The sequence below is a fragment of the Phalacrocorax aristotelis genome, chromosome 4 (assembly GCF_949628215.1).
Source record: "Phalacrocorax aristotelis chromosome 4, bGulAri2.1, whole genome shotgun sequence".
Lineage (NCBI taxonomy): Eukaryota > Metazoa > Chordata > Aves > Suliformes > Phalacrocoracidae > Phalacrocorax > Phalacrocorax aristotelis.
In genome coordinates this window covers 53485578-53511226 of record NC_134279.1, presented here as the reverse complement: position 1 = coordinate 53511226, position 25649 = coordinate 53485578, and the positions used below count along the sequence as shown (strand labels likewise).

The window sequence follows — 25649 nt, the reverse complement described above, 5'->3', positions numbered from 1 at the left end:
TCTCTTTACATGCTTCAGCTGGGGCATGAAAAAACGCAGTTCTACAAGAGCACATGAAAATAAAGTCTTATTTACAACATCCCATTTTCCAGTAAAATAGTCTCCAGCAGATACCACTTGAACATCTATTAATGCACAGGAGCAGCTCTCCTCTTCAGCTCCCGTTCACCACATCATGCTCCTGCATTTCATCCGTCACACCATACAGATTTTGCTACACAGTAGCACACTCCATTGCATGACCCCAATGAGCTGAAGTATAAATTTCTTGGAGTGAAACCGTATGTCCTACACAGATTTCCAGCTTTTACAGACATGCCCCAGTCATATTTACCACATCAGCTGAAATCTACATTGATGTCAGCTGCAGATATTTCCCACCCCGTGTAAACATATTGCCCAACATCTTAATATCCTAATGGGACCTATAAGAACAACAGGATACTGCTTTAATTACCTTAGTGGAACAGATCGGACAATCACCCTGACTTAGAAGACAGAGGTTTGTGAAGGAAGCAGTGACTAAATTTTGCAAATGTACTAACATGAAGGGCAAGGAGCTTTTAGTTTGAGGCTTCTCATTGAAACTCCTGGTGAAAGGTCCATCATGATTCTAGCTATTCAGACTCCAGACTAACCTCTTGCTAGGATTTATCGTTATTATTGAGAATTGCATTTTGATGTGTCACAATAGGACTGGAACAAGTGAGAGATGGGTCTCACAAACGCTACTTTCAGAGCTTGGTGGACTACGGCTGGAGTCCCCTCACCCAAAACCGCTACCTGTTCCTATCACTGAAATGGGATGGCAATCACAACAGACTGCACAAAGTCTTCACTCTGTTTTTCTTAGATGCTGTGACAGCAATGAAGTAGATTAAAAAGTTGCAATTGTTAAAAAACACAGTAAGACAATTATGTTACCAAGACAATAGAGATGCCCCAGGATACCTTCAGGTTTGGGTAGGTTCTGTTGTATAGGTTTGCACGTAATACAGACTAGCAGAGTTTTCTTTGCAACCACAAGTAAGAAGGATTCAGCTTTGGTTGAAAAGTACTAAACAGTTGTGGAGAAGAAAGCATCAGCCTCAACAGCTGGGATTACGGTGGCTATGACAGCAGCCAATTTGAGCTTGATAGGAATGGTCAGAACTTTTCACAAATCTCATGGTGTACTTTGAGATCTCTGATCAGGATAGCCAGTAGATTTTCCTTTTAGTGATTATAGAGATTTTATGTACACGCTTTCTTCGGGGAAGAAGCTAACACTAACCTTCCACTGAAAAAAAAGCCACTGCTTTTCTGCATCCAAGGACATTGCAGGCAAGACAGGTATACAGCCCTCCATCTTCTTTCCTCACCCGACGTATGGTTAGTGTCTTGTTTCCATCTTTCAGAACAATACCTGGAAAAAGTCATGATTCTTAGTTCTTCTTTTTTTATGCCACTTTGTTTTAAAAATTCAAAATGAAACTTTTCATGGTGAAAATCAGCAGGGAGTCCCATGAAAGAAAGCCCTTAAATGACAGAAAATTATAGCAAACGTGCAATCCTCACCTGAATCTTCAACAAGGGTTTCGTTATTTTTAAACCACATGATGTTTGGAGGAGGAATACCATTTGCTGTGCATGACACTTCTATGGTTTCACCGATGTTTGTTGTCTGATTTTCCAGATTTCCTATGAGTGTGGGTGCCATGGGCTCTGTTGGTTTGAAAACATGGCAAAATTACTGACCATTAAAGAAAACATCCATTTTAGCAGTAATAGCACTTAACGACACTCTACATGGTTGGCCCAGTAACAAAGTCTCAAATCCTTCTTTAACACCAACAGCAGAGCATTCATGTTAAGATCATGGTTTAGATTAGTTAATACATAAAAAAATTATAATAACCAAGAAAATTTTAACAGTATTGATGTAACCTGCTTTAGATGGTTTAATTTGTAACTGCTCAGGCTGCTGAGGGAAGAGGGAATAGGTGAGAAATTGTTTCCCTCACGTTTATATTTCCAGGGTCACTACTAGAAGCCCAATACTGCTGGTACATCAAACGTCCATTCAGGACAGCCCATGAACATCCACAGATATTTTCCTGAATCTGCCTATCAGCCTAGACATCTAGGTCCCAAAGAAAAGTCATCACTATTTATGTGAAAAGCTGATTATCAGCTTGCACTGCTTGCACCTGAATACCAGCATCACTTCATGACAGTTCTAAATTATAGACACTGCTTCAAACTCCAGAGTCAGTGACACAAAGCAGTAGCATTAATCCTATGAATACACCATGCATATACAGCTAGAGGGAAAAACATGTTTTGAAAAGTATAACTGAGAAGCTCAATAAACCAAACACATGCCACTATTTGTGCAAAAGCCAAATTCATCTCCTTGCATAGCACAGTGGCTCAGTCAGCATTTCCTCACTGGCACTGATGAAATAGTAAGTCCCTGCTGCCTGGACAAGCCCCAGGCCTGCATCTTACAACAAATGGTCCAAATCTATTTAACAAACTGAGCGCACCATTAAGTCAACACATGCGAGGCCTGAAGATACCAAAACCTGTCACTACTGTAGTTATTTTCATACCCAACCACCCATTTTTGCTCACAGTAAGAGATCTGTACCTTGAACAGTGAGATGCTTCACCAGACAGTGCTGTGTTTTAGCCTTTTTGTCCTGAGCAATGCAAACATAGTCTCCTCCATCCTGGAGGGAGATGTTACGGAGGATGAGCTCTAAGGTGACATTTTCACCATTGATATTTGAAATTGTTGCATTCAGCCTCTGGAGAGCATTGAGGTTCTTGCAAACGGGCATGGGCAGCCCTCCAAAGGGAGTCGGCGAAGCGTGAGCGCTGAGTTTGTACCACGATAGCTTCTCAAAGGTGAATTTGTCTGCTGTACATTGCAAAGACATGTTATCCTTCTCTGTGAGCTGATTCTGAGGCTGGAGATTAATTTCAAGACCCCCTGCAAGTTAAAGAAAAATAAAAGAAATTCCTATTATGTTGCACATTTTGTTGCCAACAGTAACTTGAAAAAGCCATTTTACAGATATAGCCTTACCCTCGTCTTGGCCAGTTGTAGATAAAGAAACAAAACACTGAAAAATCAATCAATTATTTATGTAAAGAGTACAAGCTCATTACAAACAACACACTTAAAATGGATCAAAGGAAGTGTAACGAATACAGGTGTGTGTTCACAAGTCTGCATACACAAAGAAACTGTGTAATGAATATAGTTCCTTTTACTGTAGAAACTTCTGGCAACCTAAGATGATTCTTAGTATTATCTTATAGTTCATTTTTAGATTTGGGTTAAAATACTATTTCAGCATGTGAACATGGGGACTGATTTCCAAGACAGAAGCTCTTTGCCACTGTTTTTAAAAATGTGAGTCTTAGCTTTTACAGTACATCTTCACTCATTTTATGACACTACCATAATTTCTTTGTAGCTCTTTTAAGTGACTGCAAATACCCAATAGCAATCACTGTCAGGACAACAATGCCCATTTTCCATCATTTTCATGGGACTGCCACTCCACTGATGCCAGTAGAACTAACCACTTGGCTCAAGGCAGGTGGTGACTTTAAAGTCTACATTAGGAAAACCTTAATTCCTAAAGAATGAAAGGATTTTATAATGGACAGGAATCAGACAGCAATGTTGAAGCACCTATGCTTAGCAAAACAGACAAAATAACATTAATTTAATACGGCTGTCCTCAACAAGGTATACTTACTGGTCACATGGAAGGAGATAACTCTCTCACTTGATCCAGCTCTGTTTGTAGCCATACATCTATACAAAGCAGATACATTTGCTGCTTGAATCACGAGGGTGCTCACAGTCTACAAAAGAGCAATCAAGCAATTTCATACTGTGTCAGTGCTAAAGTACGTACATGAGCCCGACTGCCTGAACAGCTCAGCACAGTGCTCTGCAGATATCTGCACAACTGAAAATCCCTCCACAGCACAAATCCATGGAACACACAGAATCACAGAATCCCAGGTTGGAAGGGACCTCAGGGATCATCTGGTCCGACCTTTCTAGGAAGAGCACAGTCTAGACATGATGGCCCAGCACCCTGTCCAGATGACTCTTGAAAGTCTCCAACGTGGCCGAGTCAACCCCTTCCCTGGGGAGATTATTCCAATGGGTGACTGTCCTCACTGTGAAAAATTTCCCTCTCATGTCCAATCAGAACACAGCAGGAACACAGTGCCCTCCTGATGTTTACATTTTTTTTCCTTAAGTCTGTAACAATCAGGCAACAGAGAACAAGAAAAAGCAGCCTGCCAGAAGGCAGACTTTGGTGTATGTGTTAATAAATGCTGCACCCACAACTTTTTCTGCTCCTCAGTCTCCCCAGCTTCTCCCTATTACAGTTAATTGGCAAGATTAGCTCACCTAACTCCAGCCTGTTAAAAGATAAGCACTGAAACCTACTTTAGTTATGTTCCTCAATGGAGACTCACTTTGGGTCAGTGCTGAAGGACTTGAAAGTGTCTACCCCGGCCTATTGGCTTCAGCAGAAGCTTGCACGGCCAGCTGCAAGTAGAGCCCCAAGTTTAACATTTCCTGAAAAGAGTCAACATCTCTAGTGATGTGTTTCCAGATATGTGGACTGCTGAACAGGGCTAATCATCCCCAACCGCCAGAAGACAAAATATGCTCACCTTTGTTTTCCCGGCAATAGTAACAACTCGGTGCTTAATTTCAACCTGATTCCCACCCTTTCTCTCTGAGATCACTTTCCATTTCCTGCATGCATACGGATTGGCTCCTGAGCGAACTTTCCTGAGATATAAGTAGAGACAGATGCATTAGATAAGACAAATATTCACCCTTCAGGAGAGTGGTTTTGTGTCCTCTTTATAATATGCAGATATTTATCTATAAATCGGATGCATCACTGGCCACAGCCTACATATGGGAGGGAAGAGTATGTTTCTTGGAAACATTTCTATGAAATTGCACCCTATAACCTTCTGAGTCCTTTGTTCTCTGTAAAATAAGGAACCCCCAAACTGAAAGGTGAATTTCCTAATTAATCTGCCTGTGTCAGCTCAATCAGGATGCTTGGAGGGAAGCGGCTATTCTGGGAACAGACCTCCATTCATAAATGGATGATTCAATTTGATTTAGTTCAAAGGAAGACAGAGAGACATAGAAATCACTGAACTCCCTACAAGAATTTCTTGAGGACAGTAGCCTTTGTGTAGGAAGCAACCAGGCACCAAAGGAAGAAACTAGTGGAAATTATTTTAAAAACAACAACAGGAAAGAAGAATGCTATTTTTTTTCCTGGCCTTTTTTTTTTTTTTTTTAAAGGAAATCTGGTCTTATGGCAGGCCCAGATAAGGGAAGCTGCGTGAATCTCAGTCAGGCACTCTCTCTATCATTCCCCAACATCAATCAGTGCATTTCCTCCAAGATACACTTTCACACAGATAAAGAGCACCATCACACTCAGCACTTGAGCATAAGAAAAGAAAAACCACCACCAAGATCTGTAATTAGCATAAACAGCAAGTTTCCTCTGTTTGGGATGGAGCTTTAGGCCTGCATCCCACAGGGAGATCTGAGGGGAGGGCATGCAGATAGCTGCGTTTGAAACCCCGCGCAAGCCAAGATGCCCTTTAAGAAGGTGTGATGGCAACATGCAGGCTCTGCTGGCTCCTGGCTGCGGGTGGCCCTTGCCTCTGCAACTCACTGCCGACGATGATGACCTCAGCAGAGCCTGCCTGCAATGATCTGCCTATTAAGTACAACAATCTTTACTTCATTGGCCATTGGGTTTGCGCTCGGTAATGAGCCTGGACAAGGGCTGCAGACAAAAAAAAAACCCCATCCTACCCAAACAACACTCAAGAGCTACATAAGCCACAGAAGATAAGCCACAGAAGATGGCAAGGGATTAGCACTCACTGAGGGCTGAAAGTGCACTCCTCCTCCAGCTGCCAGTGCCAGAGGATGGTGGCGGGCGGCGGGACGGCATAGACGGTGCAAGTGAGCGCTTGTGTCGAGCCGTACTTGTAGGAGTCAACGGGGGCCAGCAGCGCATTCTCGCCGATCTGGGGGGGAACTGGAGGAGAGAGCAGCAGGTTACACAGCCCACTAACAGCTCCCCAGTGGCACCACCCACACCCATTAGAGCTACGGTGACTAATTCACACTGTGCCCTACATCCGCGTGCAACATAGAGCGCCTCGCAGGAACAAGGTCATGTCAGGAAGAGGTGAACCTGCCCAACACCTTGAGGATCAGGCCCTCAAGACACAATGTTTACTATCTCCTGTAAAACCTCCCTTCATTACTCCCTGGTTTAAAATGCAGCCCTCAAACTCCCACCACCATCCCCAACCATTAAATGCCTATTATTCCCCAGCCGTGATCCCACTGCATGTAGCCTCGCTGCCCTTTCCAAGACCTGCTGTCTTCAAAGCATGGGGGCTAGCCTGTTTCCTGGCAAGCAGAGAGGAGGAGAAAGAGGAGAAGGAAGAGGAGGATGGTTGCACAAGGCAGGGCAGAAGAGGAGGGACAGCCATCATGGGGCAGGAAGGATGGGTGAGGCAGGACAGGCCAGGATGGAGCGGGGTGGGGGAGGACTCTGGCAGCACAGCCAGCAAGCAAGGCAGGAAAAGAGCAGGATGCAGAGGCAAAGAAATAATATACAGAAAACAAAAAACACACACAAAGTATCATCACAACAACAACACCACTAGGAGCCTCCAGCCTCTCAACCAGCACATCCTGAAGCCAGGAGAGAAGGGCCACCTCTGCCCTCTCAGGGCTCGGGTTCAAGTGCTCTCCTCCTGGCCACCACCCCCCCTTTAAATCCTCAGCTCTGGGATGAATTTAATCCTAAGGATGGTAATGCACCACATCCACACGTGAAAGAAAGGTACCCCTGTACGCCACTTACCATTCACAAGCAGAGTAAACGTATGTCTCTTCTGCATCTTGTTAGTAGGGTTTGTAAGGACAACAGTGTAATTCCCAGCATCCTTTTCAGTTGTTTCAGTGATCACTAATGTGTAGCCCAGTTTAATTGTATGATTTGCATTGATGGCTTTTCCATTTTTATACCTGAAGAAAATATAGAGTGCTTTGAATACTTTAGAGATTTACCTTGGCTGACAATAGCTCAGTTTTTCAAACACGTTGTGTCCCAATTCTTACCATTTCGCCTCCGGTGGAGGATATCCTTTAAACTTTATGGGAATTTTGACTGTATCACCTAACCTTGTCTCAACCACATTCTCCATTCTCTCCAGATGAATAAAAGGACTTTCTGCAAAATATTATATAAAATTGTCTTTCCACAAGGACAAAAGCATAAGTGGTTTCCATTTGGATTAGCAGTTAACAGCAGATGACAAACAGAGGCCAGTGACAGGACACCACTGGTAATGCACAGTTGGCTCCAAACTGGAGACAGCTGGTGAGCTCTGGACCCACTGTGAAAACCCAACTCTTTCCCTTGCACAGAGGCATGGACCAGTTCCCCCACAAGGGAGCTCTGGAAAGCAGGGACAAGGCTCAGCTCTCAGGATGCCACGCCAAATCTCAGGCATATATACATATATAAATAAATAGATATCATAAAATGGCTTGATCTACCCATTCCAGGAAATAATAGTATTCAAAACTACAATGTGATAAAGTTAGATACTTTCAGCCTCTTCTCAGGTATGTATCTGAACTGTTGCAGTCACAGAATACTTTGAAATTATTTACATTACTTATAACAAGTTATAAACTTGCATTCAGACTAAAACAGCCATTATTAGCCTACTGGCTAAGATTTAGGATGGTATCAACTTAGCATCTGGTACTCTCACTGTAGAACATGATCTGATTTTGGCTGCTGAAGAGAAACGGAAAGAACCCAGGAGAAAATTGAGTCTATCTTGAATCACTGTGCCACCTAATAATTTTGAATGTTAAAAAAAAAATGAACCATTAATATTCAGGCCCCTGAAATCAGACCTCAGGAAAACCAGTCTCCTTGAAAATATAAAACCTTTTGTCTGACCCAGTGATTAAAAATGGGCCATTTTCATGCTGGCAACTTTTTTCTAGAAGTAAGCCAGTGGAGCCACTGGGGCTGTGCCCAAGAGGGGCTTGAGAAAAGGCTCTAGGATGTGGCCTCGTACTTATCTATGCACTTAGCCGACATTGTTTCCTTTGCATCCTTTCCCTACAGCCAAAACTCCATTTGATTCATCTATTCATAATGTAAAAGCTGAAAGTTTTATCTTCCTAGCTTCATTCATGCCGACCCAGACTCTCATCCCACAGAGCCACCAGAATCTAGCGGAAGTTCACCCAGATTGAGAACAGGCAAGCCTTATACAAAGTCATCTGTATGAATTCAGCTTTACGGGACCTCGAGGAGGTCAACACAGCGGAGGACCAGGGGCTTACCTCAGTTTGTTTTACTGCTCTTTTTCCTATGGGATTCTACAGCTTTCAGTAACATACAGGATGCTTTAAAATCTTATCATTAGATAAGCTTGTGGTATAAAAATAATCCTATAGTGAGTGCAAGAGAAACACTGTAGCTGCAGCGTGGTTCATTTCTGTCATTTGATTCATCACTGAGATGCCTTCTGCACCTCAGTAATCAACCCCAAATATGAGGTAACCAACAAAACTGAAGTGGAAGACGCCATACCATGGATAATGAAGTAACTGCTGTTTTTCATGTTCATACGGCCACTGGATGCTGCGCAAGTATATCGACCTTTGTCACTTAAGGACACGCTGTCGATGGTAAGAGTGCTTACAAACTTCTTTACTTCTCCTGCAGTGGTTTTTAAATCTCTTATGGTTGCACGTTTTTCCTGTAATAGATAAAAGACAGAAGCATTTGGGAATTTTATTGTTATTCCTCCTGTCACACTTTGCACACCTGTATATGCCAGCAATTTCTTTGCATATTCTCACCTGCTTTTCAATATTATAAAGATATTATATTATAAATATTATAGAGGGGAATGACATTTGATGGTTGGACTTGATGATCTTAAAGGTCTTTTCCACCCTTAATGATTCTATGATTATAACTAAATCAAATTTCATTGCAATGTTGGCATCTTTAAGTTATTAGAGATTTACCTTGATGGAAGGGTAGTCCCATTTAAAATCAATTCCTACATTCAACTCTGTTCTTACAGTGCAATTGAGAACAAGTTTTTCTCCCACTGCTAACTCTACTTGGTAGTGTGGGTTCATCGTCAGGTCATAAATTCGGTATCCTAGAGGAAGAAAAAGGCACACACAAAACATGGGGGTAAGAAGAGGTTTCTTTACAGCACTCAACGCCAATTTTCCCAGGTGAATTCACCAAAACCCCAGCTACAAAGAGGCCCCTCAATGCCCCATTGCAGCATGATGACAGGCGTAAAAAGGAGCCTGGAGGGAAGGGATGTGCCTGCTCTGAGAACTTCCCATCTGAGAGCCATGTCAGACACGGCACAGCAGCGCGTATGCACTTGATCAGAGACCCCACGGCAGCGGGAGCAGGCAGGAGATGGTGACCCACACAGCTCCACTATCTTAGACACCTTCTTACCCTTGTGAGACCTGAAACTAACGGAGATACATCCCTACCGCAGCAATAAGTGGGAACTTTATTAAGAATGACAGTCTGGCAATGGTAAAGTTGTCCAAAGTTTACTTTGTGAAATAAAATATTTTAAACATTCCAAACCAGAATATTCTGAATGCAGAAATTCTGCAGAAATTCTGAATTTTGCTCCAAATCAGAGTGAAAACTGATTAGTTTGGTGGATAAGCAAGAGCGTGCTACACAGAGTAAAGGGTGGAGGGCTGCTATGCCTTCCTGCCAAGAAGCAAGACAAGACTGTCTCGGTGCCACATGGCCACTTGAAGTGGTCGTTGTGTCCTCAGAGTCAAAAGAAATAGCTGCAGTTTCAAGTTCAGGCTTGAGCCTCCACAGAATCGTCATGTTATTTCTGGGTTTTGCTGAACAACTGGCAAAATATACCAGGACAGCATAAACCCCTGTCAGGTCTGAAGGAGACAAGACAACTTTGCTCCTAGTGTGACGCTCAGATCCCCCATTCCCATGGCAGCCCCTCAGAGCAATTCCCTCCCATCTGCTGCTGATGGACGCCTGCCTCTAGTTCCCTTCAACTATGACTTGGATCCTGGATAAGTGAATCAAGTAGAGAATAGAGTGATTTTAGGAAAAAGGCTTGCATTGTCAGGGAGGAAAAAAAAAAAGAAAAGCCCTGGCATCTATGTATCACTAAAAATAGAAGCACTTATCCCAATAATCAACCAGAAAGAACACAATACATTGCATTTAAAAGAAAAGAAATATATATATCAACATCCATTTTGCATTAGTTGCATTGTCAGTATTGAATAACCTAGAGTCCAATCAAATATAATTCGTTCAGTATGTTGTATAGCAAGCAAAATAGCATTGGATATACAGAGGAAAAAAAAAAGCCTTTGGCTTACCTACGACTGCGACTATGTATATCACAGACTGATAGCTTTCATCATCTATTTTAGCTTCACAGAAGACCATGCCCGCATAGTTGATTAAATGACTAGGTATAGTGAAGCCTTTTTTATTATTCCACGAAATTGATTTACCATCAGGAACAAATATCTTTTCTGGATATTTCTGTTTGAAATAGTGATAAAATACATAGTCAGATTTCAAAACTCAAACAACCCTGAATTTTCAAGTCCCACATTTTCCATAACCAAAGTTTTAACATCCTAGCTCGGGTAATCTCCCTTTCACAGGCCATCACTGTGCACTTTGAGAGTGCAGGATCACGGACGAGTACAGTTACAGCACTCACTTTGTAATCACAGGCTGTAAAATTCCCAAGGATGGAAAGACATTTTTAAGAAACATATTTGTTTTTCAGGCAATGTATTTATGTCACAGTGACTTCAACTAACTTTTATAACAACAGGTTTTTCCTTACCGCATGTAGAGATACATTGAGATTTGATACTGTTCCAAGGCACGGCACTACCACAGTTTTATTCTTAGTGATGTATACAATGCCAAGCTGATCACTAACTGAAGTCACAAATGGAGATCTGTAATCTAGAAGAATATTCAATTGGCAAGTGGATATTATTTGTCACATGATTACAGAGAAAATTTTTCCAATTTTGTTCTTTCCCTGTCTATTTATTCTCAAATCAGTTTTATTCTTTTCTATGTGGTAAACACTTAAATGATGCGACTAAATAGGGGGGACATATTTTTACAGACCCCCTCCCTAGCTTTACAATATCATTATTCCCCCAACAGCTATCAGCAGCAGCACACACTTTGGAGAATAGCTTCCTGGCACTGCAGTCTTTGTGCTCACAAAAATCTGATTTACCCTAGCGTGACTTTCCTTGTGTATGTATTACAGGAAATATCAGTTAAAAGTAGTGACATGCCACATTGGCTCCCCCAATGGCAGCATCGTTTTCAAAGTCAGACCAAAAAAAAAAACAAACCAGTAAGTCCATGATCTTATAAAGCAAGCTAACCCGTGTATGTCATAACATCCCATTTCCATTTTTCAAAATGGTAACTATAAGTTAACAATAAAAAGGAAACAGGGTGCACCAGAAAATGGGTATCAAGCCCTCAGTGCAAAAAGGCAGATGCTTCAATGAATGTGCTTACTTAAGCTGAGTGTATAACTGGAGGCTCTGCAGCGGCGGCGATGCTCAGCTGCGTTCCCACCAACAAAACTGACAGCCTGAGTTTGAAAACTCCGCTCTTAAAGCCTAAACAGATTTTACCATTACGGTCAGCAAAGGTATGGAAGTTTATGTTTTGGGGTTTGGGGTTTTTTTTTCGGGGTATCAGATAGTACAAATTGTAAAAGGGATCGGATCTGTTGCTTTTTATAAATGTACAATCTCTGTAATCCTTCCTCGTATGAAACTCCTGCTGAGGTCAGTAACAGCCCTTCATTCACGAGGACAGGCTCAGAGATCAGTGGAGATATGTACACTAAGTTCTGAGTGGGGGAGAATAGCAGACCAAGAGCTGCGTATGACAGGTGGTTCAAAATTACAGGTCAAAAGGCTTTTCTGTTGATGGCTACCAGCATGCTGGCATGTAATTACTTCCATGAAAACAAGAAAAGTAATGGCTTCACCAGATCAAAAATTCTCGGATTAAGAAATTTTAATGTCAAAACTGTTTTGAGATACTTGATATCCCTTTTTTCTCTTGAGGCTAGTGGCAAAGTCACCTAAGAACTATGTTAGCACTTACCTTGAACATAGACATAAATGGTTGTAGCTGCCTGGTTGTCCCTGTAAAGGCACCTGTAGTCCCCTGTATCGTTGCCAATGACTCTGAGGAGAGTAAGTGTCTTGCAGTAGGGGCCATCGCTGCAGTCTGTCACAGAGATACGCTTCTCAACACTGCTGTGGTTGCTTGGCCAGGACCACTCCAGTGGTCTCTGACCACTGGGAAAGCAAACATTAGAGGAGCGTGAGCATGTGACGAGTGCCAGTACTGATGCCAAGGTGGCGAACCCCAGCCCCGCTAGTCGTTATAGAGAGGAACTGGCTTCATCCCGTCACATGAAGCATCAAGCCACATAGGATAAATTCACAACAGTTGACCTATTTTTAATACCTATAAGGAAGCTCCCTGAGATTTACGTTCTGCTGAATCTAAGTGACACAGCATCCAAAAGGGAGAGTCAAGACCGCGGCTCCCCAGTGGGCTCCACGAGGACCTGGATGATGCTTCCTCCTCCCAGGCATCCTGTGCTCCCCAGCTCTCCCTTCTGCAACCCTTTAAGATCATTTCTACATTCTGCCAGGGAAAAGTGAGGTGGGGGCACAAAGGAATTGGGGAGAAACAGGAGCGATGACTGGAGGGAGACAGAATCACCTGAGATTCTGTTCGAAAACTCACTACATAAATTACGCCCATCAAAATAATGCTGGACAGATTTGCCCTTACCTGCAAGTAATATTTAGAGTATCATTTGCAGTTATTGTGAGGACATCTTTTTGGATGCTAAGGGTTGGCTGATCCAAAGAAATAAATAAACCTGCAAAAAAAAAAATGTATAAAACCCCTCAGATCAATACAATAAACACAGTAAATGTTACTCAATCAGAAAAGCCTCATATACAGTGATACGCAGTATGTTTTAAGTGGACACTTTCACATCACCTACTTAGCAGTGAAGGGTAAATAATGACTTTTCACACATCCCAGAAAGTTCAAAAACTCTGTCATAACAGGAAGCAAAGGCAGATGGTCAGGAGCTAGCTGCAGAGCACTACAATTCAGCTAGCCAGGGTGGAGTTCCTGTTTTCTTGCGTTGCCAACTTCAAGGTCTAACAAGAGGATGTGGAACATTGAAACGAAGTGAACCTTCATCTGATGATCTCACTCCCTGGGGAAAGGGATTACCAAATTTTCTTATAATAAATTGAATATACTTATGTTCTTCGAGGCTGCTGATCAATTAATTATGCAAAGAAACTGTTTTACACAGTTTGTCACAAATTCGAGAGCCCATGAATTTATTTTATTCCTCCTAAGCAGTTAGGCAAAAATCCATTTCTACGAGACTTCACTCGCGCGAGGGGTTGCGTTGCCACCCGCGCTTGTGAAGGCTGCGATCCCAGTGCTGGCTCTGAGGCAACAGCCCAGCTTGTGAATATCTGCAAGGACCACAGGGAGAGATTTTCAGTCCACTCTGGCTGCTCCCATTACTGTTGGGAATCCCATCTCACCGGGGCGAGCCAGCAGCCCCGACTGGGACAGCTCGGCCAGCTACGATGGGCAACAAGAAAGCGAGACCAGGCTGAGACCTTCCCTATTTCCCTAGTATTTCCCCGTGCTTTAATCACCGGCGTCCCAAGCAGGTTCTTCGCTGATGACGGGACATTTTGCTCTCGGAAATGACAGCTGATGCTGGAGCCAAGCGAGCAGGACACCGTGCCATGGCAGGAAGCCCTCTCCGACGGGCCAGCACCGGCCGCCCAGAGAGGAGATGGCAGGAGGACAGGAGAGGAGAGGACAGCGAGCGTGCAGCAATGAGCGCCCTGTCCCACCCCGGGGCTCGCACTGCCTCACCCGCTCTACCAGCCCTGGCAACCCCCCCGGGAAAGCCGCACCCGCGCGGCTCCCGGCCCCCGGTCATCCCCGCGGCCGCTCTCCTCGGGACCCCGTGGGGCTACCGACCCCGGCGGCTCCCCGACAGGCCGGACCCGGGGCACCCGGGGCTCCCCGAGGTCTTACCGGGAGCCAGGCACAGCAGGACCGCCAGCAGCCGCGCCGCACCGAGCTCCATCCCGCGGCCGCCGGGCGCTGCGGGGCGCGAAGCGAATCCCCTGCCCGACGGCGCCGTCGGGGCGGCAGCCGGGCCGGGCCGAGCCGAGCCGAGCCGAGCCGCGCCGCGCCGCGCCGAGCCGAGCCGAGCCGAGCCGAGCCGCGCCGAGCCGAGCCGAGCCGAGCCGAGCCGAGCCGAACCGAGCCGAGGCGCACCGCACGGCGGGGATGCGGGACCCCGGCGAGCAGCACCGCCCCTCTTGTGCCCGGGGGCGGGGCTTGTCGCCGATGCCCCGCCCACCGCGTGCGGACCCGCCCCGGGCCCCGCCCCGGGGATGCTCAGGCTGGGAGCGGGCCCCCCGCAGCTCCGTCTCCTCGCTGCCCAGCGGCAGGAGGGCCTCGGGCTGAGCGGCCGTCAGCACCGCGCTCCAGCGTCGCCTGGCTCTTCCTTGTGCGTGCTTGGGGTCTCTTAAAATCCCCTCAGCAGAAAAAAACCCAAAGACCAGCCCTATGGGGCACATGCAGTGAGGCACAGCCATCTTCCACCTGGCGGCGAATTCATCTTACTTACTTACTCTTAGAAGTGTCTGGAGGTACCGGTGCTGAGTTCATAACGTGGTAGTCCCCGAATCATGTAGCATGTACCCACCAGCCTAACTGGCCACGTCACGTCTAACGGGACCCAACAGCTGCCTGCGAGAGCCACCCCTGCCACCCGCCAACAGCCCCACCTCGCTCTCTGTGCGGTGCTACCCGGCTGAGTAACCATCTCCCTTTCGCACCAAAGATTTGGGGTTTTTCCAGAAACTAATCCCCAACTAGTGATGTACCTCTTAATCAAAATTATTAACCAGTGACTGTCAAAAGAGAAGTTCATGACATAGTCCTTTGGGGAAAATAAACATGTGATTTTTAATGTTTTATCCATACACATGCCCATAAAGACCCTGGGGGAAATAAATACATCTGCGTAGGCAGGTACATAGATAAACAGGTAAATAATCAGGTAGACAGAAACACACAGTTATCCAGTTATGTACGTAACCATGCATGCATATACATACATGTACTTCTACATGCTACATTTTTCTCTTTCCCTGCAAATCTGCATGTGAGCTGATCCACAAATGACTGAGTTAATGAATCAGTGATTTTATTTTGCATGCTATGCAATTCCAGCTGTTTTACTGTACTGGGGGATCTGTGTAATTTCCTTTGAAATTACATCCCTGTTGCTCACAGAAAGATAGAGGGAATGGGAGAAACCAAATTTCTATACTGATTTTTCCCAGAGATCCGATAAAACCTGTGGAGAGTCAAAGAGGACTCATGTGGTTCAAGAGGCAGCAAGTCAGCACTGTCCGAATAAAATGTGTTCTTGCTATTCTCATGAGCGCTTAAGACAGAAAATTAGTAGCCCTCATTAATACCCCCACCTCTGTCATACCATAGGCCGGGTTGTTGGTATTTCTAAGTGATTTTGGGAACTCTGGAACTGATTACTGAACAACTGACCCTTGCTGAGACTAGGCTGCACGTAGAGTTTATGTGATAGTGATAAAAACCTAGCGAGAACCAAGGGTACCTACAGCCAGTTTTGATAACTTCATTTGTGGTGATGCTGGTTTTGTTGGGTTTGACTACAAAGAGCAAAATTTTAGATAGTGTTATAGGATCCATAGAATACAGTAGAGTCACTGGCAATTCACTTCAGTCCTTTCTGCACTCCTTCCAAAAGTGCAATCTGTCGAAAACATGCCACAATATTGATTTTAACAAGTGGCTTCTCTGAAGTTGTCAGATGATGTGCAACTAGAGCCTCCTGCAATTCCATTTATGCTCTGTTTTCATGCACAGCCGTTGCAATTAAGCCAGTGGTTTGGAAGGGGGAGGTTGGTTTCATTGCTGAAAATTATATTGGTGCCTGAGCTTTATGGGAACAAATAGCCACTGTTTGCCCTAAGCATATCGAAGCAAAGATAGATGAATGCTAGCCTCCCCCAGGCCCTTTGGCATTTGCCATGTCCCCTGCCTCCCTCTCCCCTGCAGTGTCCTGAGGAAGGGAAGGGAAGGAAAGGATGGGGCTGACTCCTCAAACACACAAACCTCCTGGCTGGTCAGTGCGCACATTGAACTGAGCAGCCGGCAGCAAGGAGCTTGCATGTTGTGAATGTTGGGCATCGCAGAGAAGTGCACATTTTGAAAGCACAGTGGTTTTATCTCCCTGAGTGATCCCATTGAGATCTCGGTTTTATACTGTGCTTCCTAAATGGGACACAATCCTTCAGTACTTTACCTGGTTCCCAGTGTAATCTTGTTAACTAGAATAATGCTGCAGGAACTGCTGCTTCACTGTATGAAGAGCCAGCCCTATGGTACCAGGGACACTTGTCATACCAATGAGCAAACTAGAAGATAACTTCTTCACACTCCAGATACTGGAATGTGGCCCTGACCCTGTAAACATTTAAGAACAAGAATAACTTTACTCTGGAGAGCAGTTATTCTACAGATGCAGGGCTTTTCCTGTGAATCAAATTATTTATCTACATGGAGTTTGTGGCACTAATCCTCTAGTAAGATCAAGTAAAAACTATCGCCAAGAGTCACTGGAAATGGTAGGTGTCTGGAGAAAATGAGAGCTAGAAAAGACGTGAAGTGACTTTACTGACACAGGGTGTATGGTATCACATGTGCTTTGCTACACTGATTTTTCTATTTTGACCTTTGATGGGGCTTTCTCAAGTGGGTTGTCGATGGAAAATGCCATGGGGAACCTCTGAGAAAAAAATCAACCCGAGCACATAAGAAAGACAGTCACCTGAAGTCCAGCTGAAAGATTCACCTAAATACACTGCTAGTCTAATAGCTATGGGACGACAGATGTCTGGTTACAAAACCAAAACCCCAGTGATTCAAGTGATGGCAGCTTCCTTATCCAGCCTTTTAGGCTATAAGCTGTGCACAGCCTTTGTGCCACCCTTCACACTTCTAGAGTATCTAGCGTAGCTCAGCTTGCACCAGACTATCGGTGCTGAACCATGGGGAGCCTGTGAGAGAAGCGGAATATATTTATGTTATTGAGGGAGTAAAGGGTGGGATTTCCTACCTTCTCAGAGACAGTTTCAATCTGGGAAGCTTCCCAGGATCCTGAAAGTAACATGAAATGGCTTCTAAGGCTATCCTACCCTCTGTCTCAGCACCCTCGCTTACTTCAAATGACAGGCAATCCTGTCAAGACATTTCAAATCTGGCTTAGTTCAGAAAAGTCTGCCCCTGCCTTGGCCAGGCAATACCAGTAAAGAAACAGGGGCTGGAAGGAGCTCCATTCAGGCCTCCTGCCACACTGAGCAGCTCTCAGCCCAGTGTGGGACTGGACCTGGAGATTTGCAGGAGAGCTGCTAGGTGGCAGATGGGATACGATCAGACCATGTCCATCATTCCGTGTTTCATCAGATTGATTCTCTGCTCGCACAGCATCTCCAAGAGCCGCTCAGAGAGCAGCTCCTATCCTGAAATCAGTGTGTTTCCAGCCCCTGGGGTTATTTTCCTCTTTCCCTTCAGCCTCTTTCTGCCACAGCCCCTGTGCAGGGGATACTCTGTGTCCGTGGACGGTCCCTAGGAATGGTCTGTGTGATGGGAGGGGGCACGAAGTTTCGCCTTGGCCAAACAGGCCAACAAGCTTTTGTTTATGCATCTGCTCCTCTGGTCGCCAAAAACATTAAAAACAAGACACAAAGAGGCAGCAGAGGAACTGGACAACACCCCCTCCCCTCTCCTCCCCAACCTGTCACGACTCCTCCGGGCTTGCAGCTCTGTCAGTGCCTCCCAGGCAGCCTGGCCGAGGAGCCTGGCCAGAGCAACTGCAGCCGCAGGAGCAGACAGGCTACCTTTTGTTTGCTTAATTATTCAAATAACAACCTGGGGGGGGGGAGATAAGGGCTGGCACTGGGAACACCGATTATGTGCTTCCTTGTTCATGAGCTTAATAGGTTTGCAAGTGGTCAATGTCCCCTGCAGAACAGCTGGGATGCAGCAGCCAGCAGCTGGACCAGACAGCAGTTGACACCTGCATGCCACATCTGGGGCTGTAAGCACCTCATGCAAGGGTGGAGGCAGGTTGTGGCTGTGGGTAGCAGCCCTGAGAGTTCTTGGGGGAAGCTAAGAGTCTAAGAGATCAGCTTGAAGGAGCTGGTCTGACAGTTCGTACACAGTTGTATTAATATGCAGTCAGCCTAGCATGGAAGCTACCTTCAGCTCTGCGCTGCAGATTGCACCGTTGCAACAACCTGCACCCTTGCAACAACCACTGGAGCCAGGCAGTACGGCCTTAGTGTGGCTTTCATCAGGGCCATGCTTCACTAGTATATATCTTGCTAAGGCAGACATGGAAGCACGTTGAAGATGCTGCTACAAGAAGAAAATGAGAAGGTGTCCATTTAATATTAAATGCCATAACTTTTCATGTAAACCGCATGCAAAAGCAGAAATGCATTTAGCATGACACGTACTCCACGTGTAGGCCCCAGGAAATGTGTTGGTTTGCAAGTGGTGTTGCAAAGGACAAAATCTATTGTCCCAGCTAGAAATGAAACAATAAAGAGTCCCAGGTGAGAACAGGCATGGAAGTGGGAAAAAGAAAGCATAAACCCACTCATTTTCAGACAGAGTTGTCTAAAGGTAGGATTTGAATGGCCCTATTTTCAGAGTATGCCAAAAATGTTGAGACCTTTGCTGGAATCTGGGCACACGTCACCTTGAATTTCGCTATGTCCAGCTATAAACAGGAGGTGTGAGTCCAGCATGTGTGGATACCACCAGAGCGGCTTTATTCTAGCTCAGCTGGATGCTGATGGTAACAAAATTGGAGAAGCCGGTTCAATGCTGTTAAGGCTTAGACTAGTCTAACTTGCCTTGTATGCATCTCTCCACTCCTAGGCACATAATTATGGTTGGACGGACATGGAATTTTAGGGACTCACCTTTGAAAATTTCAATTTCTTTCACTGTTTATTTGCTTGCCCCCATCATGTCCTAACACTCTGTATAACTGTTCATGCCAGGACAACAGGGTCCTACACACTCTCCATTCAAGAAGCTGCTCATTTTTTCCCCACCGAGCTGGTTTTCCCCACCAAACCCTTTGTGGGGAAGAGAAAAATGCCTTTACTTGTTTATGTGGCTGAAGTCTCTGGAAATTTCTCTCCTGCTTGCAGCAGGAAGCAGCTCTGAGGCATCACTTTCTGAGCAGGAAGCAGAGGCTAATTCAGTGTCTGGGCCCCTGGACGTGTGGTCAGTCACACTAATGGATGGGCAACTGGTGACAGGGACAAGCTGCAGATCCTTCCACAGAAGTAAGTGACATGCAATTTTTTTCTTCTCTTTTTTTCTTTTTTTTTCTTTTCCCCACCTTTTTTTTTTTTGAGGGGGCTGAAACTTCATAATCTGTGAAAAAAGTCTCAAAGCCTACATTGGCAAAACTGCTGGAGAAGGGCAAAATCTTTTTTTTTTTTTTTAATAGTTTTTTAATAGCAGCATGCTCTCACTACATCCCCTCCTGTGAAGAGATTTGCATCTCGCAAGAGTACCCACACCTCCATGCTGCAGGAATGGAAAGCAGCATCCTCAGCCGCTTTGTCCACATGGCTGTGTTTTTATGCCAATTCCCTTAATATTCACTGAAGAGGGAGAACCAGGGAGCAAGCATCACAGTATTCACAAAGAGGGTCCTGGAGGAGACCTGGATTTTTGCCCTTGTGTCTGCAGATATTGAATGATTTTGTTCAACGTGGAACAGCGCCAGCAGGAAACCTGAAATGCCCATCTGCTATCGTGTGGTGCCTAAGGCTTTTTACTGACCTGAAGCCATGCCTGCCACAGGTGAATTTCCATGGTTGTGGAAGCCTAACTGCTTGGGAAACAGTCTGCCAAAAATATGTATTACTGGTTTGTTACGAAATAAAGAGAAATTATTAATGTATCTGACAGGGACTCAGCCTATCCAACGTATTCTTACAACAAGTCATTGCATTAGGAGTAGAAGCCATGCACCCCAGCTCCCAGGGCTCCCCATACTGTGTAAAGAACAGTCTCCAACTGAAGGTTTTGAGGTTGTTTGTAGCACCTTTCTGCCATGGAGGTGGCTTGGTGTCTACTAAGGATTTTATCATGTTGCTGCCTTTCACTGGTAAGGGCTCGTTGAGATGTGTCTCCTACATCCTACCACTTTTTAAATGAAATATATATGGACTTAATATCTTAGAGATATTTGACCACTGTCACATTTGCTTGAAATGGACAGAAGGGTTGAAAAATCATGCGTCAAGCACATATCAAAAATAGACAGACAGACATAAAAGGTGATTAGGTAAGTCCTATTTCCCTGGGAAACCAGCCTAAAATTTACAGTTCACACCAACTGGAAAAAAACTGCTAGCACTTTGTAGGACAGGAGTAGAAGATGAAACTGGAGGCAACTCAAAGGAGAGCAAAGCACTGTCAGAAACTGTGAGAACTCAGCCTACGAGGGAAAGCTGAAACATTTGAGACTGTTCAATCTAGAAGAAGAGGAGATCAGACAGACAGGTGTGGTAACAGCCCCCCAGTGGGGAAAGGGGAGGTCCCCGATCAATTATCCTCAGAGCCATCATGGGTAAGAGAGGAAATAATCAGTCTTAACTTCTGGACAGGAGATTTATCTCAGATAATGTGGAACATTTTCTGACTTTCAGGACAGTTATCACTGAAAAGGTTGTCTGGGGAGTCTGGGACTGGCATCAGCTGAGGTGTTTAGGATTGGGTCTGACAGATCTCTGTCACGGACGGAATTTAATTCTGGTTTACAACAGAAGTAGGTATTAGATAGTCTTCTCAGATTTATCCGAGTCCTATGTATTCATGATTGATAGGAATACAATTTGTGGTTTCCTCTTCTTTAATAAAACAGCACAAAAATGAAGCACTTCCTTATTAGGTCATGTGTAACATTTCATCCAGCCTACAACATTTCAGTATTGCTTTCCATCTGGGAGAACTAATATGATCAGTCTGGCTTGATACCTCTTCTACTTCTTTTTTTGGAAGGTATCTTGGAGTGGTGGATTTGTTGCCTTTTTTTGTGTGTGTTCAGCAATCCCACCAATCTCCAAACCATATTCACACAGCCCTAGTTCCAGCTAGGAACTCCTGGGAGAGACCTCAGGGCACAGTTTGATGAGGACTTCTGAAATGTGTCAATAGTTGCCAAAGTACAAGCAGCGCTTTATAGTGATGGTTTGAAATGATGTAAAATGACTTTCCCAAGTCAGTGCAAATAGCATTTTACAGTGCATGTGTCGATAGCACATGACTTCTTTCTCAGCTAATGCTTGCCAGTCCACTTAAACAGCATTTGGGGAAATCTCCAAATTGGTTCTTTCCAGGTAATTAATTTTCTCTGCAAATATTTTCACAGCCAGAACTGGATGGTAACTAAATAGTGTTGTGAGACATAATATAATGTTCCCGCAATGTAGGTACATAAGAACATAAGGAGCCATGAGATCCAGAAAAGGGCACAGCAAGGGCTGCTACAGACACAGGAGGGATCTCCATCACACGCCCATTTTTCCAAACACTTTTTTGGGCACTAGCACACCTGCATCTCACAGTCCCTCCAAAGAACTGTTTTTATCTCAGCAGTGAGGAAGCCTTGTTTCAAGTATGGTATAGTAAAAAATTATTTGCACAGCTGATATCTTAAATGTGATTAATCACTTTAAATTTGTAATATACAAGTTGGTTTTTAACACCCACGTCCCACAAGCCTTTTTCTTTCAAAGCATAGAAGTTCATCACAACTAATCAGTTATTTGTCTATTCATTTTTTCCCTTGTTTTACTTCATACCCACTTTTATGAGACATTGACCATCATTTGTCCCAAAGAAAAGAACTGTTCCACCAGCGGCAAGTTCTGCTTCTGTTCAAATTCCCCTTCCAGGACACAGATTAACCAGGTTTGAAAAGGAACAGGGAGAACGTCTCAGCTTATTGGCTGATCAAATTCCTCTATTTACAAGGATGCAAATTAACATCCTGCAGTCTCAAGAAGCAGACTAACTCAGTTTGTGCAATGAGTCTTCACCCCAAAATTGGAAACCCTACCCCAAAACTCTCTATGCTTCATATTTTTCCTTCGTGAACAAGCTGATTGATTACACTATTTTTTAAACACCTGACTATTTTCTCGCGCATCTCATCCAAACAGAAATGTCACAGCAAATATCATAACACCTTCCCACAGTTTTCTGCTGTGGCTGAAGCTGAAAGAATCCTCTGACCATTTAGTAGCTGGTGTGCAGCAGTGCGACTCCCAGAAGAAAAGCAACAACAGGGAAGAAAGGAAGTGACCAGGCACTGGCTGTGTTTCCCACTGAGTTTGTTGCAACAAAATTGTCACCAACCATATGTTAAAAAACACATTCCACTTTGTTTTCTGGAAGGGGACGCCCGAACAAGCTGTGCACAAAATTCATAGAATCATCATTAAGGCCAAAAGGAAATATTAGGACATGTAGTCTGAACTTTGAACACTGCAGGCAATACAGGGAGCCCACTGGAACACCATTCTTCATTATTTAAGTGCAAATGCTATTAGAAGAGGACTACCTACTAGCAACTTGAGCCTGACTGAAGTTAGAGCCAGACAGTGAATAGTTTGTGAAGGGCTCAGAGCCTGCATGTTATCCAGGAGGATTTTAGGATCATATATAATAGCAACCTTAGCACTGTGTTGGGTTTATTCTAAAAAGACAATAACTGTTCACTCATATGTATGGGGGCTATAATATATACATATACATATGTGTATACATACATATATATCTGTACTTTGTGGGAGGTCAGGAATATTTCTGGAATTCTACTAGTATAGCATTTATTGACTACACAGTAACCATAGCTGATAAGCATTTTGAAATTATTTAATTTCACTGAATTGATGGTTCAGTGCTTGCAAGTAATGTATTACCATCCCCATCCTTTCAGTTGTGGGAATAAAAAAGGTGACCCTTCCCTGTAGATCTCATAGCAAGCAATGAGGAAGAACTGACACTCTTTTCCTCCTGCCCTGATGCAGAGGGAGCAGGTTAAGGCTAACAAGGCCAAGGAGGGTTTAAGGAAGGCACAGACCCTTGGGAGGGGCTGGAGGGTTTCCTAGAGACCCATCCTGCAGCCAAGGGAGCAGCCTGGGAGAGTGCCCAGCTCTGCTCCTTTCCGTCCTTGGGATCACATTTTCCAGGCGAGCCCTGGATACGAAACACCACAGACCAGGAAAATTGATACACAGGAGGCCACGTGGTGGAGCGCTGCCAGGCTGTGCTCTGGGGTGTTGCTTTCGCTGCAGAGGTTATGCTTCAGCAGTAGCTCTTCCAGCTGAGACTTGCAGAGTAGTGCTGGGCAATGGAGAAGAGGTGAGATGGGGAACTGTGAGTCCAAGAATTACATGGTGCAAGCTATGCAGATGCAAAAGTAGACAGGGATGCCAAATCTCCAGGCTTTTGTTGGTAGGAAGAATTTTCTCCTGAAGCCACAGTTTTCGCCACTCAGAAATGAGTGATGCAAGCAACTCTTTAGGGTGAAAAACTTGTAGGATTCTCATGGACCTCAGCTTGTACGTTTTTGGACTTTTGTCCATAAAATGCCATAGGACGAGAGTCAGCAGGAATTCTCCATAAGCCTCAAATTAGATTCTTTATTGCAGGAAATACTGTGCCAGCACTGAAGTGTTGGCACCACAGGCCTCCTTATTCTTTGACAGCTGCCCACTGTCATGTGCCAAGAAAAAGGTAACTGAGCACTTCAAGGAAGGAAGACATTGAGCTCAGACTCCCTTGTACCTGCCAACAAGACTTATTTTATTTTAGATGACTTAGAAACACAGGATTATTTGTTTTATAAAGGGTGAGAATCTAAGCATAAAATTGCCATTTCTAAATTCTTAAAAATCACAAAGATTTTTTTTAACCTAGAAAATGTAGCAACTGAGTCATTGAAGAACAAACCTTTCTAACATCCGCAGATGTATGAGCATTCACTATGTTGAATAATCCTCTGTCTCCTCATTCCTTTCCCTCTGACTCATCCATAATGCCATTTACTTTATTCAGAGTTTAACTGTGGATTTGCTACCCTCTTATCATCATTTCAGTCACTAGATTTTTTTGTGTGTGTGTGTGAACCTGTGAAAATATTTTTATTGAATGGTGCAAAAATATTTCAGGCAAACCCAAGGTATGGATGTCAAAATATGCTAGGACACTAACACACTTACTGATATATAATAACATTATCCAGTTATTTAAGGAAGCAAGTGGGAAAATATAGGTGCATGGTTTCTAGCTGGTAGGAAAAAAAAAAAGACGGGTCCTGATTAAAAGCTGTTAAAGGACTTTGCATCCTGCTTCACTTCTTTAATCCATTTGACCTTCTGAGCATGGCCCTAGCCAGCCAGGAGAGCACAGATAGGAGGTTTACCACACTCGCCCGGTGCAGTCAGCGAAAGTCACTTTCTGTAGCCTCTAGCCTTCCCCTTGGATATGCATGTCATCAGGAAAACTGAGTCCAGGCTCACTACTTTCTCTTCCGCCCCTTTAGCTCCACATGTTTCCTGACCCTTGGCTCTTCTGCTGAGAGGGCTTACCACCTGCACACCGGCTCTGCTAGCACAACCACATCCTGTACCTTCCCTGTGTCCAGGGTTCGTTATTTTCATTGTCCCCTATGATAGCTGTGTGATGGGAATGTATTTGGGTTCAAACCATCCTTGTGATTGGAAAACAAAGCAGTGTTTCCACTGAGATGTGCAGCAGGGAGAGCTGAACAGTAAAAAAGGAACAAAAACCATGTAGCATTGTGCTTGCTGCCTCTTTAGGTAGGATGATGAATGCCTCATGGGGATGGGGACCCTGGCCTTTGCAAAATGGCACACAGCAGTAACAGTACATGTGAAAAAGAAAAGCTCCCTTTCTCCAAATGCTTCTGCCCTCTTATTCCAAGGGAGACGCTGATGTGAGTGCCAGAAAAAAAAAAAAAACACAACAGTAATTTGCACTTTCTCCAACATACCCAAACCTATGTTTTTCCCCCATATTTTTCCTCTGGTAATTTTTCCAGCATAAGCATGTCTCCTTATGAGATGCTTCTTGTGAAAAAACAGAAGAGAACAGTCACAGCTGGAGGGTGAGCAGGAGACATCGTCAAGGAGGTAGTTTAACAGAGAAATAAACCAGCCTAAAAAGGCAGAGCCAGGAGGAGAAACGTATCTGTCCCCAGATGTTCAGGCT

At 44.4% G+C, this 25649-nt stretch overlaps 1 protein-coding gene across 1 annotated transcript in view; it reads right to left on the bottom strand.

The window, feature by feature from the left end:
• The window catches only part of KDR (kinase insert domain receptor), a 32025-nt gene extending 17487 nt beyond the window's left edge, over positions 1-14538 (bottom strand). Inside the window, exons 1-15 of the mRNA XM_075091463.1 lie at positions 14298-14538; positions 13005-13095; positions 12303-12499; positions 10999-11123; positions 10517-10685; positions 9143-9282; positions 8700-8868; positions 7202-7313; positions 6945-7108; positions 5948-6104; positions 4696-4816; positions 3756-3864; positions 2633-2977; positions 1558-1704; positions 1274-1405 (exon numbers count right to left, since the gene is read on the bottom strand). Of these exons, the coding sequence (XP_074947564.1) occupies positions 1274-1405; positions 1558-1704; positions 2633-2977; positions 3756-3864; positions 4696-4816; positions 5948-6104; positions 6945-7108; positions 7202-7313; positions 8700-8868; positions 9143-9282; positions 10517-10685; positions 10999-11123; positions 12303-12499; positions 13005-13095; positions 14298-14349 (2230 nt within the window). The 5' untranslated portion in view covers positions 14350-14538. The remainder of the gene's footprint in view (positions 1-1273; positions 1406-1557; positions 1705-2632; positions 2978-3755; positions 3865-4695; positions 4817-5947; positions 6105-6944; positions 7109-7201; positions 7314-8699; positions 8869-9142; positions 9283-10516; positions 10686-10998; positions 11124-12302; positions 12500-13004; positions 13096-14297) is intronic.
• Between the last annotated feature and the right edge of the window lie 11111 nt (positions 14539-25649).